This window comes from Cheilinus undulatus, linkage group 8, assembly GCF_018320785.1.
Source record: "Cheilinus undulatus linkage group 8, ASM1832078v1, whole genome shotgun sequence".
Lineage (NCBI taxonomy): Eukaryota > Metazoa > Chordata > Actinopteri > Labriformes > Labridae > Cheilinus > Cheilinus undulatus.
Window position 1 is genome coordinate 42,557,846 of NC_054872.1, and position 17,243 is coordinate 42,575,088.

Here is a 17,243-nt window from a genome sequence, read left to right on the forward strand (position 1 = left end):
GATTTATTTATTTTTGACGTTATCATTTTTGTTATCTAACTGTCAGATTCTAAACTATGGTGCTCACTTCTGCTGTTAACTGTGGAAACCAGTGGAAATCTTAAAAATGGGTTTCTGACGTTTGGTCCCTTCGGTGGTACTGTAGAAACATAGAAGATGCAGAAAATCCAAGATGGCAGAGTCCATGCAGTGGCCTTTAAGTCCCTTTGTATGAATTAAAAGCTTGGTCAGGTTATTAAACACTAATTTAGAAAGACCTTTTGGTATAGATATTACATTTCATTCTTACCAAAGTTGTTCTGCTAAATGCTACTAGGCTAAATATTACACAGTGCACCTTTAAAGACATAAAAAGCTAAAATGGTACCAAAGGGAGAGATTGGGAACCAGAATATGGGCTCTTATTACTAAGCTCAGCCAAATGATCCTGATCTCTAAAAACACCTGAGATTCCCATTACTCAGAGCTGGGCAGCTGTGGAAATGCAAGTGAGATCAGGGTTTACTGAACCAGACTGTGTCAAACTGTACTGAACCAAACCAGACTGCTGGGGGAAATGCACCATTGTCGTGACTTTGACATGCAAATAAACTGAAGTACATTTTAGTTTTTAATTTTTTCAGTAAAAATAAAGGTTTTAAACAATCTTGATTACATTATTGAGTTAGTTTTTATTTCTGAAAAAAGCACTGGCAATGCCTAATTAGAATAATATCAAGCATAACTTGTGCTGCTCAAGGTTTCTGCCTGTTAAAAGGAAGTTTTTCACAGACATTGTTACTTTGTAGGTCTCTGTAAATTACAAAATAAATAGTATGGTCTAAAGCTGCTCTTTGTGTAAAGTTTTTTTTAAGAAAACATTAGTCATGAATTAGAGCTGAAACATTTAAAGCACCTTTTCCAACAATTTGCAAGTAATGTACGTTTTTCAGCACAGTTCCACAACAGATTACAAAATCACAACAAACAACTTCCCTTATATTATGTATGCCTCCTAAAAAGCATCAGCGAAAGCAAAGCTCTTGAATTTGACAGTGATGTTCTTGAAGATGTAAACAGCTGTTGATGAGATCTAGACTTAAGAGGAGCTGTAATGAAATTACCTACCTATTAAGATCCCTCATCATTAGATTCTGAAACTCGGATGAGATGCCTCTGTTGAAGCTCGGCCGTGACAGCAGCCTGTCTGCCTGTCTCTCCTGCACCCTGTCTGTCTGATGGCTTGGCTGCCTCTGGAGGTGAGGGTTACGCAAGGCCATACTGATGTCATTCAGGAGGCGGGGCAAAGGACCCAGTTTGATGATGGCATCCTGTTGTTAAAGGGAAATATGGATTAGAATGTACTCTTTTATTTTCTTTTTCATTAAATGCTAATTGTTCACTTCCACTCACCTGGAACCATCAATTACTGACAGAAAAAGACTAATTAATGACTTACAGACTCATTAAGCAGAAAAGCCATAGTATAGTGGGCCATTATTCAAGACAGAACATACAAATTTATCCCTGAAATAATAAATCTAGTCTGAATTGGTTCAGTGTGATTCCACGTCAAAATAAAAACTCTTCTTTTGTGTAAGAGGTGGGAAAACTAACAAAACAACCTCTATAATGTGGTGTTTTTGTTATGTGACAACATGGAGGTCATAGGTGTTTGCTCTTCAACTAACATCTTTTATATAATTTCAGATTTAATACATCTTGTATGGCACTGAAATGCATTATGTCAATTATTATCTTTAAACAATCTATGGAAAATGGTTAAAACAATTGACAAGAAACCCAGGTTGTCAAAAATGTCCAAAGATAGGTACTGTGTAAGAATCATATTTAGGAACAAAATAAAATTGAGTAGAATTTTGATGTGATAGGATAAAAATAAGATGCCCTGAAAGACTTTTGACACTAACATAGCAAGCACATTCTTGAACTTATTCCACATTTTGGTTAAGAAATAATTTCTATCATAAAAAGTAGTAAATTTTTACATGTGATGATGTGTTGCGTTCACCTTGCTGAGCTGAGCCATGACCTCCCAGAGGAGACTGTGCAGTATGGACAGCTCCCTGCCAAGGTCGATGTATCCCTCAAAGCCACCTGCATTGCTGACACTGTCCAAGTTAGAGATCTCATACAGGAACTGTTGCATGGAGCCCCACTCCATCTCTAAAAACTCATTCATAAAACACATGTACTCCTCTTTGTTTCCAAACCTACAGGAGGAGGACAGGAGGGAAGGTAAATGGGGAGGAAGACAGAGAAAGATGTGAAATGAGACAACAGAACAACAAGAGTAAGGGTGAAATTGAATGTCAACTCAAGCCACCATATAAAGTGACTCATAAATTGAGGTTATATCTCTTAAAAACTATTTTCCTGCACAGCCATCTCATCAAACTGTAGACCATTTGTTATGAAACCATAAATGTGGGGCGACTTTAAAGTCAAATACTTTGCAATATGAGTCACATTTGCCTTTTTCCAGTTCATGCAGAAAGGGTTTAGGTTTTATGAAATTGTCAACAAGCATGTAATATCTCATGGGTGTAGATGGAAAGGGAAAACTAGCATTTAAATAGTAAGGAACATGTCTGCAGGTGTTCCACAGGGTTCAGTTCTTGGTCTGCTAGCCTTAACATCAACATACTTCTGTACAATAACTCCAGATTTTCAGTTTTTCCAATGTGCAGATGATATTGTCATTTATTCTACTAACCAATGTTTAGGTTGGAATTCTATTAAAGCTATTGCTTTTTATGCTATTCTTCTCAAAAAATATAAAGTAAAAAGTATAAAGTTTTATTGCAGGTAACAAAGTTTTTTTTTGTTTTTGTAATCCAAAATAATACTCATATTTAATTACAATTCCTCTTTTTATCATTGAAATTATGTATTAAACAAACTTCTATTGTATGATAGAACTGTACATTTTAAGTACTGCATATATGTTGCTACTTCAGGCCTTGGTGTAATCATACCATGTTTGTTAATTTGTTGGTATATGTTGTTATTTTTTAAAATATTTTCTAAATGTGCTTTACACATAAAATGATGTTGTATTAATTATCCAAACACTTTTCTTCAGCTTATCTGGGTAGAACTGCGGTATCAGCAGTCTAAGTGAGTCAACCCAGACATCCCTCTACCCAGCGATGTTTTCCACCTCCTCCTGGGGGGTCTTGAGGCATTCCCAGGTGTTCCCTTCAGCAAGTTCTGGGTCTGCCGCAAGGTCTCATCCCAGTTGGGCGTACCTGGGAGCCCATGAGGCTCCCTAATCATGTCTTAAATACCTCAACTGACTCCTTTCATTGTGGAGGAGCAGTGACTACTCTGAGCTCCCCCAAGATGGCTGAGCTTCTTACCCCGTCTCTAAGGCTGAGCCCAGCCATCCTCCTGAGAAAACTCGTTTGACACTTGTATATGCAATCTCATTCTTTCAGTGTCTCCCTAAAGCTCATGGCCATAGGTGAGTACTGGAACAAAAATAGACCAGTGAATTTAAAGCTTTGCTTTCTCACTTAGCTCTTTTTTCACCACGATGGTCTCAAAGAGTAGATCAGACTTTGCCATTGAGGGTCAAAATGCACAGGCCCCATCTTTGCTGCCACGTATGTTGCTTTGCACCCAACCCTTTTGCCTATCTCTGCAGGTAGTGGGCTCACATGCTGTTTATTTGGACTGAGCCTGACTGGGCCCCATGGGGAGCCACCAAACACTTGCTGTGGAGGTGACTTTACTCCATTTCTGAATTGTTCTTAGTCAAGATCCTCCTCAAGGACCAATTTGCCTTGGATGACATATGAGGGGCTGGTACCCCATCTCTTTTTTATTATAATTATTATTATAAGACTAAGTGGCACTGCAGAGAAGAAAGGCCAAACACTGACAAGAGTAAGAATGTTGAGGTCTATGTTCAATGGATGGTGTGCCTTCTTACAAACTAAGATAAGATTACAAATGTTACAAAGAACAACATTTAAAACTGCTCTTTGTCATGAGACATCATTAGTTATGTACTGGTAATATGCATATAAAATTCATGAATAAAAGTTTATTTGCTTCTTTTATTGAATATTTGATTAATTAAAGATCTTTTACTCAGCAGTTTCTGCTTAAGCTTAATATGAAAAGTCTAACATAAAGTGGTGAAAACATAATTGATTGTGATTAAATTATAAACATTGTGTAGGAAAAAAATCAAACTGACTTGGAGAAGTTGGCCAGGTTTTGCACTACTTTTGCGATGAGGGTGAGCGTGCGTGATGTCTGCTCGTCGGGATATTCCTGGGTGAGATTGAAGAGCGATGGAGACATGATGGCGGGACAAAGGAAGCGCAGGAAGAGGGAACCACTGATGAGACGGTCGGCAATGTCTTCTCGACCTCTCTCGGCACAGCGCACCCTCCAGGAGGCAAAAACTTCCTTTAGCTCTCGAGGAAAAACACTGGAGGAAAACAAGACAGAGACTCTGGTAATCTGCAGTCTGATGCGTTTTTAAAAGAGCAGAGAGGGATAAAAAAACACAGAATACAAAGGAGTGATTTTGCTAACTACTCACCAATGGGAGTTGACAATCTTACAGAGTGCCAGTTCACAGCACATTCGGAGATTGGCTTGGTGGTCTGGGAGCACAGAGGGTGGGGTTCTCATGGGATCCACTTCACAATTTTCCTCTGACTCGTACAAGGCCCTTATGAACTCCCCTGAAAATGACATTTCATTAAGTTACAGCAAAATGGTACAGGCTGTCAGATCAGGTAGTTTGTACAGAAAGCAACGACAACCAAAACCAATCGAACAAAACAAAAATAAGACCTAGACGGTTTTCCGAAGCTGTTTACATCAGCAGAAAATTTAATAGAACAAACGTAGTGATGCTGAAAGGGATGCAGCAGCCTGAAATAAGACAATCAAACCTAAGCAGAAGACTATTGAGCCAACTCAGTTTGCAGTTTGGGATTTTTTAACAACCACTCATTAACTTCTTTAATATTTACAGTAGTTCTGTCATTAGAGAATACTATTCAGAATTTAGACAATAGTTAAAATGTTGGAGATTGACTAGAACAACTATTTTAAGGTAAATTTGGACAAACGGGGCATTTTTCTAAAGAAATGCTCCAGACTCAAAACATATCCCAAGCCTGGCTTTTATTTATATTCTTTAGCAGCATTTTGACTGCCTCTGTAAGATAGATTTTTTTCAATCAGGGTAATATTGTTTGAATAAGACCATATCTTGATCTTCATGATAGAAAGAAATTGCTTCATGCTTTAATTGTCTCTTTTGTAGACTAATCTACACCCAAAATAATCTGACGAATTGATTTGACAAATACAGACGAGTGAAAAAAGCATTGATTTTATAATCATCTTATTTATTAGCTTCAATCTGTATGTTTAACACAAACCCTCTCTTCATTCACTGCTTAAACTTTTACACAGCAGCAGAATAAACACCATTAAATTTACCAACAGTTTTGTTATTGATGAAGAAAGGAAGATTTTTCCTTACAGTGGACCTAAAAAGTTAACATTCAAAGGGGTTGTTTATCCGTTGCATTAAATGCCTGTTTTCGGCATGCAGTTTTAAGGTGACTAGACCTTGGCGGTCACACTGTGTGTTAGCAATCCATTGTCAGTGATGACCTGATATCAGAGCTCACTTGACTAACTTTAATGCAAATAACGGCCCATACATCAGCTCTGTGACTGCAAGGCTTGCACTGGGGCCTAACAGCATGCAAGTCACCAACATCGCCCAACATTACCCACTGTCCACACTGCAAAAACTAGACTCTCTACCCCTTTAAATTTATGGCTCCCCTAGTAAATAGCATGGCATCACACACTTTAATTTTAACTGTGAGAAACTGAAGAGTGCAATTTGCAACTGAAGAGCCTTTGACAGCTTCGAGTCGAATTGTTAGCCTCCATGTTAACACAAGTCAGAGCGTGACATTTCAAACACATATGGATATTACCAATCCATGGTTATGTCCACTTTGTAAAACAAGCTGACACTCTTTTGATTGAGATAAGTATAAAAAAAAATCAAGTAAATATTCCTGACCGACACTCCTGATTCCTCATCATCTCTCTCTTTCCTTGTTCCTCACCAATCTTAACACAAGCAAAAGTGGAAAATAGGAACAGGGCAATGGAGGAAAATATGCACCAGATTTTACTGTTTCATGCTCCATTGTTTGCATGCTTTCAGGATACTACAACAGGAATCAGTGCAATAAAGTTGATTTAGGTGCTGGCACTTGCTTGCATTGATACACTGTTACAGTTGTTTATTTGCCGCTGGCAATTAGAGGAAATAGCGCTCAGTGGACGTTCAAGCAGACTTTTCTTTATGTATTCATTTGTCACAACTCGTTCATATCTTCTTTCTTCCATTCTTTCTCTCTTCCCCACTCCGGTGATCAGCTGATTATGGGCGTTCATTCTCTTGTAACGAAGTTATCAGATTCTGCCACAGCCTTGTTCTACCAATCATCATGCACTGGTCATATTTCTAAATCTGTCCTCCCATCCTTGCAGTCAGCCTGTAATTTCAGTGTGCTGCAACCCTCCTCCACCCCAGCCACCTCTATTCAGTTCATCAGCATCCAGACCAGATTCTCACCAGGTCATCTCATCCTGCATACCTCAGTCTCTTTCTTCAAGCCGCCTCAGCGGTGTCCCAGTCAAGCTCCTCAGAAGTCCACTCAAAATCTGATCATGTATCCCTCATCAACACCATCAACAGTGTCTAGACTCCATAGGGAGGTGTTCTATTCTCTCTGTTTCCCTAACTACACCTTCAATAAGATGGAATCATCATGACGGAGTCTACTCGCCAAAGACATTGCATTTTTCTTTCCATAAAATTTGTAAAATTAATTATTCTAATTTAAGTCTGTCCTGGTTGAAATGAGGGTGAATTAGCCACAAGATAAGATGTGCCTCTTTAACAGCCTTTCTCCATCATTTTATCATAAAAATACTTTTAAAGGAAATGACGTCATTCTATTTAGCAAGGAAACCTTGTAGGGAAGCTGGGAGAGATAACCGAAGACTGAATTCAAGTGACAACTAAGTCGTGATGTGTCCTTCATGTTGTTGTCTTTGGATAGACATAATAAATGCCAAAACATTACCAAATGAAGGGTTGTTTGGAAACCAAAAGACTGACTCCTTTTACAGAGCAGAGCCAAAATATACAGATCTCTAAAAAGAACTGTGATTCATATCACTGCAAGTGAGGCTGGATGGATATAAATAAAGCTGAGCTTTGCTTAGTGGTGAACTACCACCCAATATGTCAGTTAACGGCATTTTTACCTGACATATCAGATAGACTGATTCATATATACATTACATGGATATATTTCACATTCATCTAGGAAACCTCCCATACAAAGCATTTAGGAAGGGCAGGACTTTTCAAAAAATACTCTAAAAGGTGATTGGATAAACGTTCTGTCTGTCACATTCATTGCAAGCCAATCAAAACAACAAGACAAAATGAGGTAGTAGGCATGCACAGCTCTGGTAGTAGTCTGAGCTCTACTGCTGTAGTGTGTGACGGATACATTCATGCTACAGCTGGTTAGTTGGTCTGAGGTGTTTTTGGTCTGGCAAAAACATTTTAGATTGGAGCTTTGCATGATGAACTTGCCTGATGACAGACATGGCGGCTGGCAAATCCATCTTCTTTGCAAGGTTAGCGGCCTTTAATGTGTGCCAGCATCAGTGTCAGTTTGGTTTCATCCACACTACCACACCAACCCGTATTAAGGCATTCCAGACCACCTCTATATGCAGTCTGAGCTCTCTGTTATCCACTCTGTTATCAGTATGCATTGAGGTACATTCACACCTTGCATTGGGGACCACCACTTGGTATCTGAATGCCCAAAACGGATGCTAATGGAAGGTATAAATGGGGTCAAAGTGTCCTGAAATACTTGAAACTGTCTAGATCTAGATATCTAGCATTTTTTCTATCTAGCTTTTAAATTATGGATCACTGATATTAAAAAGGTTTTGCTGATAGAATTCCTGTCACTCTAATTCAAGAAAGGGACAAGTCTAGTCAGCAGTTTTCTACTTTTCATTTGTACTGCAAATAACACTGTCATGCTTCCATCCACCTCTTTTCACCAGATTTTAAAGTAGCTGAAACAACGCTCATAAATGGAACTAGGTCAATAAGTACATGAATTATATGCCCTTCCTTTCCTTGTATTTCAATACTTTTAAGAGACAATGACTTTACACAGAACTGTAACAAAAGTCTATAAAAGTGTGACTCTGGGTTCAGTGTGAAATAATCACACCAGTAAAGCAAACACCATCATACAAAAACAATGAGACAGACTGTGAGAAACTAGGTGAGGATTTACACTTCAATTAAAAGTTGTGTAATTTCAAAATTTCCAGAAGTCACTCTCCTGAATATAAAATAACTTTCTCATAAGCTTGAATTTTCTACAGTTGCTACATGCTCAAACGTCAAGTGCCTACTGTTGTGACTCACCTATAGCGTCCTTGAGGTACTTATGTCCGATCAGTTTGAGGTACTCTTCTATGGCTTTGGTGGCCAGAGTGTTCTCTCTGAAAATAAGGTGTTCTCGGTCGATGAATCTGTCTACCTCACACATTGCCATATCTGAAAGAAAGTCCTGGAGAAAAGAAGAATTTACTGTGACTTTAATATACACACAATTTAGAGCAGAAAGAAATGAAAGACTCTCTGGTAATAACAACAAAAACTTATATCTAAGCATGAGTATTTATCTATCTTCTAGGTAGAATTACAGTGCCTATAAAAATAATTCACCACATTCAATGTTGTACCCTTTCGCTGATTTTATAAATCAATCATTGTCAACATAAAATTGGCTTAAAAAGTAATGTAAACATACAAACAGATTTCTACAAAGTAAAACCAATTAAACAGAATATATAATGTCAAAATAAATGACAGCATAAATATTCACCCCCCTTCAAGTCAATATTTAGTAGATGCACCTTCAACTGCAATCAGGCTTGCACATCTGGACACTGAAATTTTACTCCATTCTTTGCAAAACTGCCCAAGCTGTCTCAGGTTGCACAATAATTAGTTGAGAACAGCCCTTCTCAAGTCCAGCCACAAATTCTCCATTGGACTGAAGTCTGGGCTTTGACTCAGCCACTCCAGAACATTCACCTTGTTGTCTTTAAACCATTTCATAGTAGTTCTCCTACTGTTTTGAGCCTTCCAGGGCCATGTGCCAATAACAATCCCCACGGCATGATGCTGCCACCACCCTGCATTATGGCTGGGATGGTGTGCTTGGTGTCCTCTACACATAGCAACTAGTCTGATGGCCATAAAACCACCAATTTGGTCTCATCAGACCAAAGACCTTTCTTCCACTTGACCATGGAATCTCCCACAGGCCCATAAAGCTTTGACTGGTGAAGAACCCGGCCAGCATTTGCTGTATGCAGAGTTTCTCCCATCTCAGCTGCTGAAGCTTGTAACTCCTTGAGAATAGTCATAGGTGTCTTGGTGGCCTCTCTCACTAGTCTCTTCTTGCACTGTCACTCAGTTTGTGAGGATGGCCTGATCTAGTCAGATTTACAGATGTGCCATATTCCTTCCATCACTCGGTGATGGATTTAACTTAACTCCGGTGGAAATTCATTGCTTTGGAAATTTTATTGTGACCAACCCCTGACTTATACTGTTCCATAACATTTTCTCTGAATTGCCTGGAGTGTTCTTTTTTCTTCACGGTACAATGGTAGCCATGAATTCTGATTAACCAGTGACTGGACCTTCCAAAGACAGGTGTCTTCACTGCACTCAGGTTGTCCCCATTTCACTTATTGTGAGAGTACTAGCACCAGTTGGCTGGGCGTCTGTTGAATTAGTCACTTTAAAGGGGGGTGAATGTTAATGCAGTTACTTATTTTAATTTGCATATTTTTGTTTCATTAAAATTACGTTGAAGAAAACTGTTTTCACTTTAACATTAACATTTTGTAATTTTTAAAAAGCCACACTGTATTGAGCATGACTGATTCATAAAAAAAACAAAAGGGTAAAACATCCAAGGCAGTTAATACATTTTATAAGCACTGTAAATCATTACAGTTACTTTCAGAAATGTATTCCGAGCAAGTCCAGACAAACATCTTATTTTCAAGATATAAAAAACAAAAAGGCCTGCATTGCTTTTCGTATGTGAGAAATATCTAGAGATCTGCATATTTTTCTATCTAGCACTAAGTAAGACAGAGGTGCCCTCACCTTAGCTTTGCCTGTGCTCTGCAGTATATGCACCAGTGCACACGCCACTTCCTCTTTGCTCTTCACACTCAGCACGGGCTCCAGCACGGCACACAGGGTGCGGTAGTTATTGGTGACATATTCTGCAAACTCCTTGTACAGCTCCATGGGCAGGATGTTCATGGTCTGGAAGCGGGATTTAAGACGTAAGGATGCATTGATGATCTTCCCTCCCCCGACACCGGCTCCCTTGGTGAGGACGCTGGGCTGGATGACTGGGTACCACTGCTCCACAAACTGACGACCAGTGATGCTGGAGATGGGGATGCTTACAAGTCCTAAGTATGTGCTCTTTTCCTTAGGGGAAACAAAGAACATGAAGATGATGTCTCCTATAAATCTGTGCTGTAAGGATTTCATTAAAATAATCTCAAATGTCAGAAAAAGTTCATTTAAAGATTTAGCGCTGAATAAGTTATGAGAATCTAACACAGGATCCCTGGAGTCTCTTTTGAAGCTACAAATGACGGTTTTTCTGTAATGGCTCTACTCTCAAACTAAACCTGGAATAGGGAATGAAATTGTGACTTACTTTTTCTTTCTTTTGCTTAATACAATTTTTAATGACAAAACCTAGGAAGAGCATACAAAACAATCTTTACTGCTGAAAACAGAAAATGGTCTACATATTTAATGAATCTGCAGGGGGCTGATAGGGTCGCTGATCTGAGGCAGTGATTCAATGATTAATTCATCAGTTTTGATTATTTCAGGCTTTTCTTAATTGAGCAGTCTGAATATAATCACTATAGTATAAAGACTCTCCTCTTTCGCTTCAACCAAAATATAGACATGGTTAAACTACAAGTGTTTTGTTATAAAGCCAGTAAACCAAATAATTCATAATCAAAGCAGAGCCACAACAGAAGAGACCCCATTTTATTGTTGGCTATTCTATTTCTTTCCTATCACCCTAAAACCTGACACGCCAGATCGACTGTTTCATATCTCCATTACATGGATGTATTTCTCACTCATCTGCCATAGTAAATGTTTGGGAAGGGCAGGACTTAAAAAAAATTAACGCAAGATAATTGGAGTAAAGTTTGTCTTTCACATTCAGGACGGACCAATCAGAGTGACCAAACAAAATGGCGTTGTACTCATGTGCTACTCTTGAGCTGGAAGGCTGCTCTGGCCTAACACCCTGGTGGAGCCACAGATTGAGGTGATAACTCTGTGCTGGTTCATCACTAACAATAATCTCTTTTCCACAACCTGACTATTCTTGACTGCTTTCTGACCCTGCAGGTCTTTGTGGTACCTTGCGTCTCTTTTTGTCTGTCTCCTTGTACAGGTGAAGGCGTAGGTTGCGGACAGCAGGCAGGTTGTTGAATTCAAAGTGCTCGCCCCAGAAGACGGTGTCGGTACGGGGCTTGCTGGTGGTGCGTGCGTACAGCATGTCATCCAGACAAAGTTCGCAGTAGTAGCGTTTCTTGGCTGGAAGCTCCCGGGCCTCGATGATCCAAAGTTTGAGCACATTGTCCACCCTCCGGCTGTTGTCCTGCATGGAGATGGAGTCAGGTCAAATAAGGTGACGTGCATCTTAAAAAAAGAGACCATCAAAAGATGCACGAGAGAAGATGAAACCATGCAGAAGCATCAAAACATGACAAACAACAAAGAAAGACGTTCAGAGATACGGAAACAGAGGCAGTGAGTGTGTGGATGAAGGGCGACAGCAGGTCAGTCTGCAGGAGAACAAAGTAAGTGACAGGAAAGAAATGGCTGACGACATGTCGGGCGAGCTTCTGTGGCAGAGTTTGATGAATTACTCTCAACTCTGAACATGAATACAGAGACAGAAGACAGAAGACAGCACGACAGCGACACAGAAATGAAAAGATAAGAAAAATGTCAAGTGGGAGACTGGACTCACTGGATAAAAAAATACGCCACTTAAACGTACAAAGACACAAATGACACAAAGCACATGTGCTTCAAAGACGAGTGACAAACAATGACGCTAATGTTTCTGAAGACAGCTACACTTCCTAATCATGATCACAAAGCCTCAGCTATATTTGACATCCCCCATGGGGGGAGAGGAAGCCGCGTTGATTGCACAGTGATGCTTCAGCGAACGGGGGCTGACTCATTTCAATCGAGCTCAAATGCCATTGTTGTTAGTCCCCTGTTTGCATCAGACTATTTAAGTCTTCATTTAGACGCCTGTGTGCGTGAGTATCAGCTAGATCCACTTTTCTTAAGTTCTCCATTTGTATGCTCTTTGATAAGCAGCCCCAAACACGAGCTATAATTAATTCCAAACCCCTGCGTTTGAATGTGATGGGCATCTGCTCGCTCAGTTTGCTAATGCACACACAGTGAAGCAGCACCAGCATGGGCTCCAGCTCCCCATCTTGATGTCGTGTTATATCTACTCTACTTTCTGTCACATCTCCGTTTCACTACCAAAAACCGGGTAAAACACCAAAGCTGGGTGAAGTGGCTGCTCTCCTTTTGAAAAAAATCAAAGAGAGAATTAAAACGTTCCCGAAAGTTAAGAAGCGTAACGATAATCCTCGTCTCTGCAGCGAGTCTTATCTCTGTCGTTGCATCTGGTCTGAGGAGCACAGAGCGTGTTGTTTTGGGGTAGGAGGGGGATGATTTTGGAGACAGCCCCCGTGTGGAGTCCTTGGAGCTCCATGACTCAGCCAGGACCCCTGTGGCCCGAGCATCTGGACGAGGCATTCAGCTCGGGTGATGTTTCATCTCAGCCTGGCTTAATAACTGCTGCTAGTCCCTGGTCGCCTTCAAAGCTGCGTATCTCGCATGCCTGTTCACCCTTTCTAATAACAGAGAGAGGAGAGATATGGGATGGTTTTACACGGCCACTAAATCTGGGTCAAAATTAGGATATTAGTTTAACTCTCAGTCGATATGAAGGGCTGAGATTTGTTATTTTGTTTAAGCTGGGAAGATGAAGACAGAGTCACAGTGGTTTAAAGCTGCACTAGGGAAGATTTAATGCTAGAAACACCACCATATCAGCTTGAATCAAACAGTGGTGCTGCAAAAATCAGCACTATTCTCAGATTTACAACACACTGACACTGGGCCTCATGCAAGAACATACGGCGTGGATAAGTATTCAGAACAACTTCAATCTTTAAACTAAACAAACTGGCTGTGAATCCCTTGTTTCAGCCTGATGAGTTCCCCTGGTTCATGAGGATGTGCTTGTTCATGAGATTAGATCATTAGCATACTCTAAAAGCTGCCTGTTCAGCTCTGTTTGGAGGAAAGTTTCACTCATAAAAATATTCACCAAAGAGTAGAGAACAGAGTGGAGTGAAGAGTTTATTACAGCAGCCTGCAATGTGATGTGTGAGCCACTCTGTAGTGTGTCTTTTGCCTCCTGTCTGTAACTGATATATGAGATTTTCAAAAGGAATTGACAAGAGAAAAACCTACACTACCTAAATTTAATTAAAAGGGTTAAGAAGGATGTGACTGATCATGTAACACTGCTTACACATGACCAGTGTGTAAATAAAACATGTCATTTTGTTTACAGGGGTTGCCAAAGCAATCATAAAATTTAAATTTCTGATAGATGTTTTAACTGGTAGTATAACTCCAGTGAATTTAAGGAAATGTTCTGTCCATCACATTCAATACGGGCCAATCAGAGTGACGACATATATGACAGAGTAAGCATGTGCCACCGCAAAGGAGTAAAATATACAACACAAGCTCAACAGGCAGGTGCTATCATGCCACTACATGATTTTCCACTATCAGTGGAGCCAGTTTGGAAATTAAACTCTTGCCAAAGCCAGTCAGGAGAAGAGCAAAAACCCCTTTTCCACCACGGAAAGCTTTCCAGTGTGTTTTTGCTCTTCTTTTAACAAAGAAGTGTTGTCCAGCTCCAATAAAACTGCTGCTAAAGCTGCATCCCAGTAATTCTGTTGACCAGCTGCTGTTATTTACAAGCTTAAAGTATGACTAAACCATACTTATAGCTACCGCCTATTCTTCTTCAAATGAAGCTGATTGGTCCTGTCTTTTCTGACTGGGAAAAATGTTTCAGCTTAAAGCTTTGCATGATAGATCCGCCGGATGGCAGACATGGAATCTGGCCAGGTCTTTTGAGACAAGACAATATCACCCCATACACGCTTCTCTCCACTGGCTACCAGTCAAGTATAGGATTGATTTTAAACTTTTACTTATTACCTTTAAAGCATTGCACGGACTCGCCCCAACATACATCACAGATTTACTAACACCCTATGAGCCTAGCCGCTGTCTTCGTTCCTCAGGTGGCAGCCTCCTTTGTGTTCCGCCAACTCGCCTTGTAACTAAGGGTGATAGAGCATTTTCTGTAAGAGCTCCACAACTATGGAACTCCCTACCTGAGGAACTGAGGCTGGCTAATTCCTTACTCTCTTTTAAATCACTCCTTAAAACCTACTTTTACAGACAGGCTTTGTTATAGTAAAACGGTTTTAATAGCTCCCCCCCATTATGCTAATAGTTTTATTTGTTTATCTGTTTAGAATCTGTCACTGATTTATAGTTTCCTGTTTATTTTCCTTTTGCCTGTATAACCTAACAGATTTAATCTCACGGCACTAAAACTGTGCACCTGTGCTTCAATTTTAATGTTCTTTTTTTAATTTGACCTTATTATGTTGTTTTTTAATCGGTGTGCGTTTGATTTTATGATGTAAAGCACCTTGTAACAGTGTTTTGAAAGGTGCTATATAAATAAAATGATTAATATTATAAATTATTATTGCATTTCAAACCCTCAGAGGGTGTTGAGGCATTTTTATGACTTTTTTTTTTTACAATTTTTATTATTTTGACTGTGCTTATATCTAACAAAAAAAAAAAAAAATTTTGCAGGGCAAGTTTTATTCAGTTGAAATTTTTCATATCAGAACCTGCAAGCTCTGTACACTTTTTTGTACATACTGAGGGTGAAAGCCATTAAAACAGCATTTTTTGATCCCCCAGCCATCACAGATTAAAAACAAACATTGCAGAGTCATTTCTTCAAATTTGAAGTTTTTCCTGTTTGTCACCAAATTTTAGCCAATTTCCCACATTTGGCATGAGGGGAAAATGCATGTTTTTCCCTGTTTTCCTATAGGGGGAGTATTATTTATTTAAATAAATAATTATGCATAAAAAAAGGTGTTCAGAGGGGTCTGGCCACAAACCGTACATCTTTCAAGACCACTCTCACGGATCATATCTGAGATAACATCTCTGTCAGAAGGGAAATACACACTAGACCTTTTAAAATGAAATCTGATGTAACTTCTGTTCAGAGTTAGGGTAACATTAATTACATAGCTAGTCTAGCAAAGTTATCTTTGGCTAAAGCTAAAAAAGTAAAAGCAAGCCAAACAGGTCTACACATAATTTAATCCCAGATTAAAAATCTGACTTTTTCTCTGTTTTATGTATGAAATGTTTCTTAGTCTGCACTGATGGAAATGTGGTTATTTCGTGAATGTAACTGCCAGCCTTTGTTTATGAATAAAGTTTGATAAAAAAAAAAATCTCAAACAGGTCTGTGGGAGGGGCCATCAGAGATGTATGGCCTGCAGCCAAACTGTCTTAAAAATGTTGCTAATATTAATGTATTCAAAACTGTGATAATCACCTTCAGGGAAATATGTAGTCTGTGAACAATATTTATATTTTTTTTGTGCTTTTGATATTGAAAACATCAGGGTTTTTGCACTTAAACTGCCATTTAAAGGGTTAAATTCCTAAAAAAAAAAAACCAATATTTGATAGTTTTGATCAGCTCTGATCTTTATTCAAAAATATATAAAAAAGTAGCAAAATATAAACATGTAGTATTTTTAATTTTCATTTATGTATGCTGCCACAAACACCCTCAGTGTCAATATTTCTTTAGGGGCATGCGAGGTTGGAAAAGCCCTGACATCATCTCCTGTAGGATCTTTATCCTTCACTATCTTATCCCATATATGTTGAGTTGCAAACATGATCCAGCTGTGAACATCACATTATCTCATCTGTGGTGCTCAGAGCTTTCCTAAGCAGCAGCGTGGACCCTCCGTATGCAGCGTTACCTCGTGCAGCTTTAATATTAACTCTGAGAAGCGGCTACATTGTACAACACAGACACACACAGACACGAGGATGGAGTTCACACAGAGAAATGAAGCGGTGCGCTCGTATTCAAAACAGACAACAACGGGAGACGGGGAGGAGAGAGAGAGACACACAGACAGAGGGATCAGCCTTTGTTCGCATCCCTTTCTCTCCCCTCACCTTGTTGGGCTTGACAGCTCTCTGCAGGTTCTCGATCCATTTGTCTCTCTCTGCAGCTGAGCGACACGCAAAGCACTTGGTTCCCGATGCCGTAGTCACCTGAGGTTATAGCCAATGGTAAATTCAACAACCACAGCCATTAGTTACCATGGAGACTGCAAGTGAGGCGCCAAAACAATGTCTTGCATTCACTCTCAACCTCTGTCATGTTGTGCAAATGGAAAAAGCTGACAGTCTCCTGCAGCAAATGTGAAGGAACTAGGACTCATTTCAGTGTCCTTATTGCTTTTTTTTCTTGTACATGAAATAAAAACAATTCTGATGAGTCTCTTTCACATTAGTGTCACTTGTCAGAAGGAACAACATGTTAGAGTGGCTATGTTCTGCATTTATGTTAGTGTATTATTGTTTGTTCCCACCACGCTGGCCTCAGCTCTCACCTCAAAGCAGTACTCCTGTCCCAGGATGCTCGAGTGCACAGGTTTGATGATGGCGTCCTCATCCAGAGTGAGGTCCAGCGCTTCGGCAGCGCTGCTGGGAGACAGCAGGGACTCATGGGAGTGGGACTCTTTGAAGCTCTGCATCAAACGGGTCCTGGGAGGAGAGAGAGCTGCGGTTAGATGTGGAGAGGGGAGGCTCGTTTATT

At 39.8% G+C, this 17,243-nt stretch overlaps 1 protein-coding gene across 10 annotated transcripts in view; it reads right to left on the bottom strand.

Annotated features, from left to right (window-relative positions):
- The window catches only part of syngap1b (synaptic Ras GTPase activating protein 1b), a 319,808-nt gene that overhangs the window by 49,141 nt on the left and 253,424 nt on the right, over positions 1-17,243 (bottom strand). For all 10 annotated transcript variants that reach the window (XM_041793457.1, XM_041793462.1, XM_041793461.1 and 7 more), the window contains 9 exons: positions 17,038-17,191; positions 16,598-16,696; positions 11,598-11,837; positions 10,295-10,630; positions 8,531-8,675; positions 4,559-4,703; positions 4,208-4,444; positions 2,012-2,213; positions 1,108-1,310 (listed from right to left, as the gene is read on the bottom strand). In XM_041793457.1, the coding sequence (XP_041649391.1) occupies positions 1,108-1,310; positions 2,012-2,213; positions 4,208-4,444; positions 4,559-4,703; positions 8,531-8,675; positions 10,295-10,630; positions 11,598-11,837; positions 16,598-16,696; positions 17,038-17,191 (1,761 nt within the window). The remainder of the gene's footprint in view (positions 1-1,107; positions 1,311-2,011; positions 2,214-4,207; positions 4,445-4,558; positions 4,704-8,530; positions 8,676-10,294; positions 10,631-11,597; positions 11,838-16,597; positions 16,697-17,037; positions 17,192-17,243) is intronic.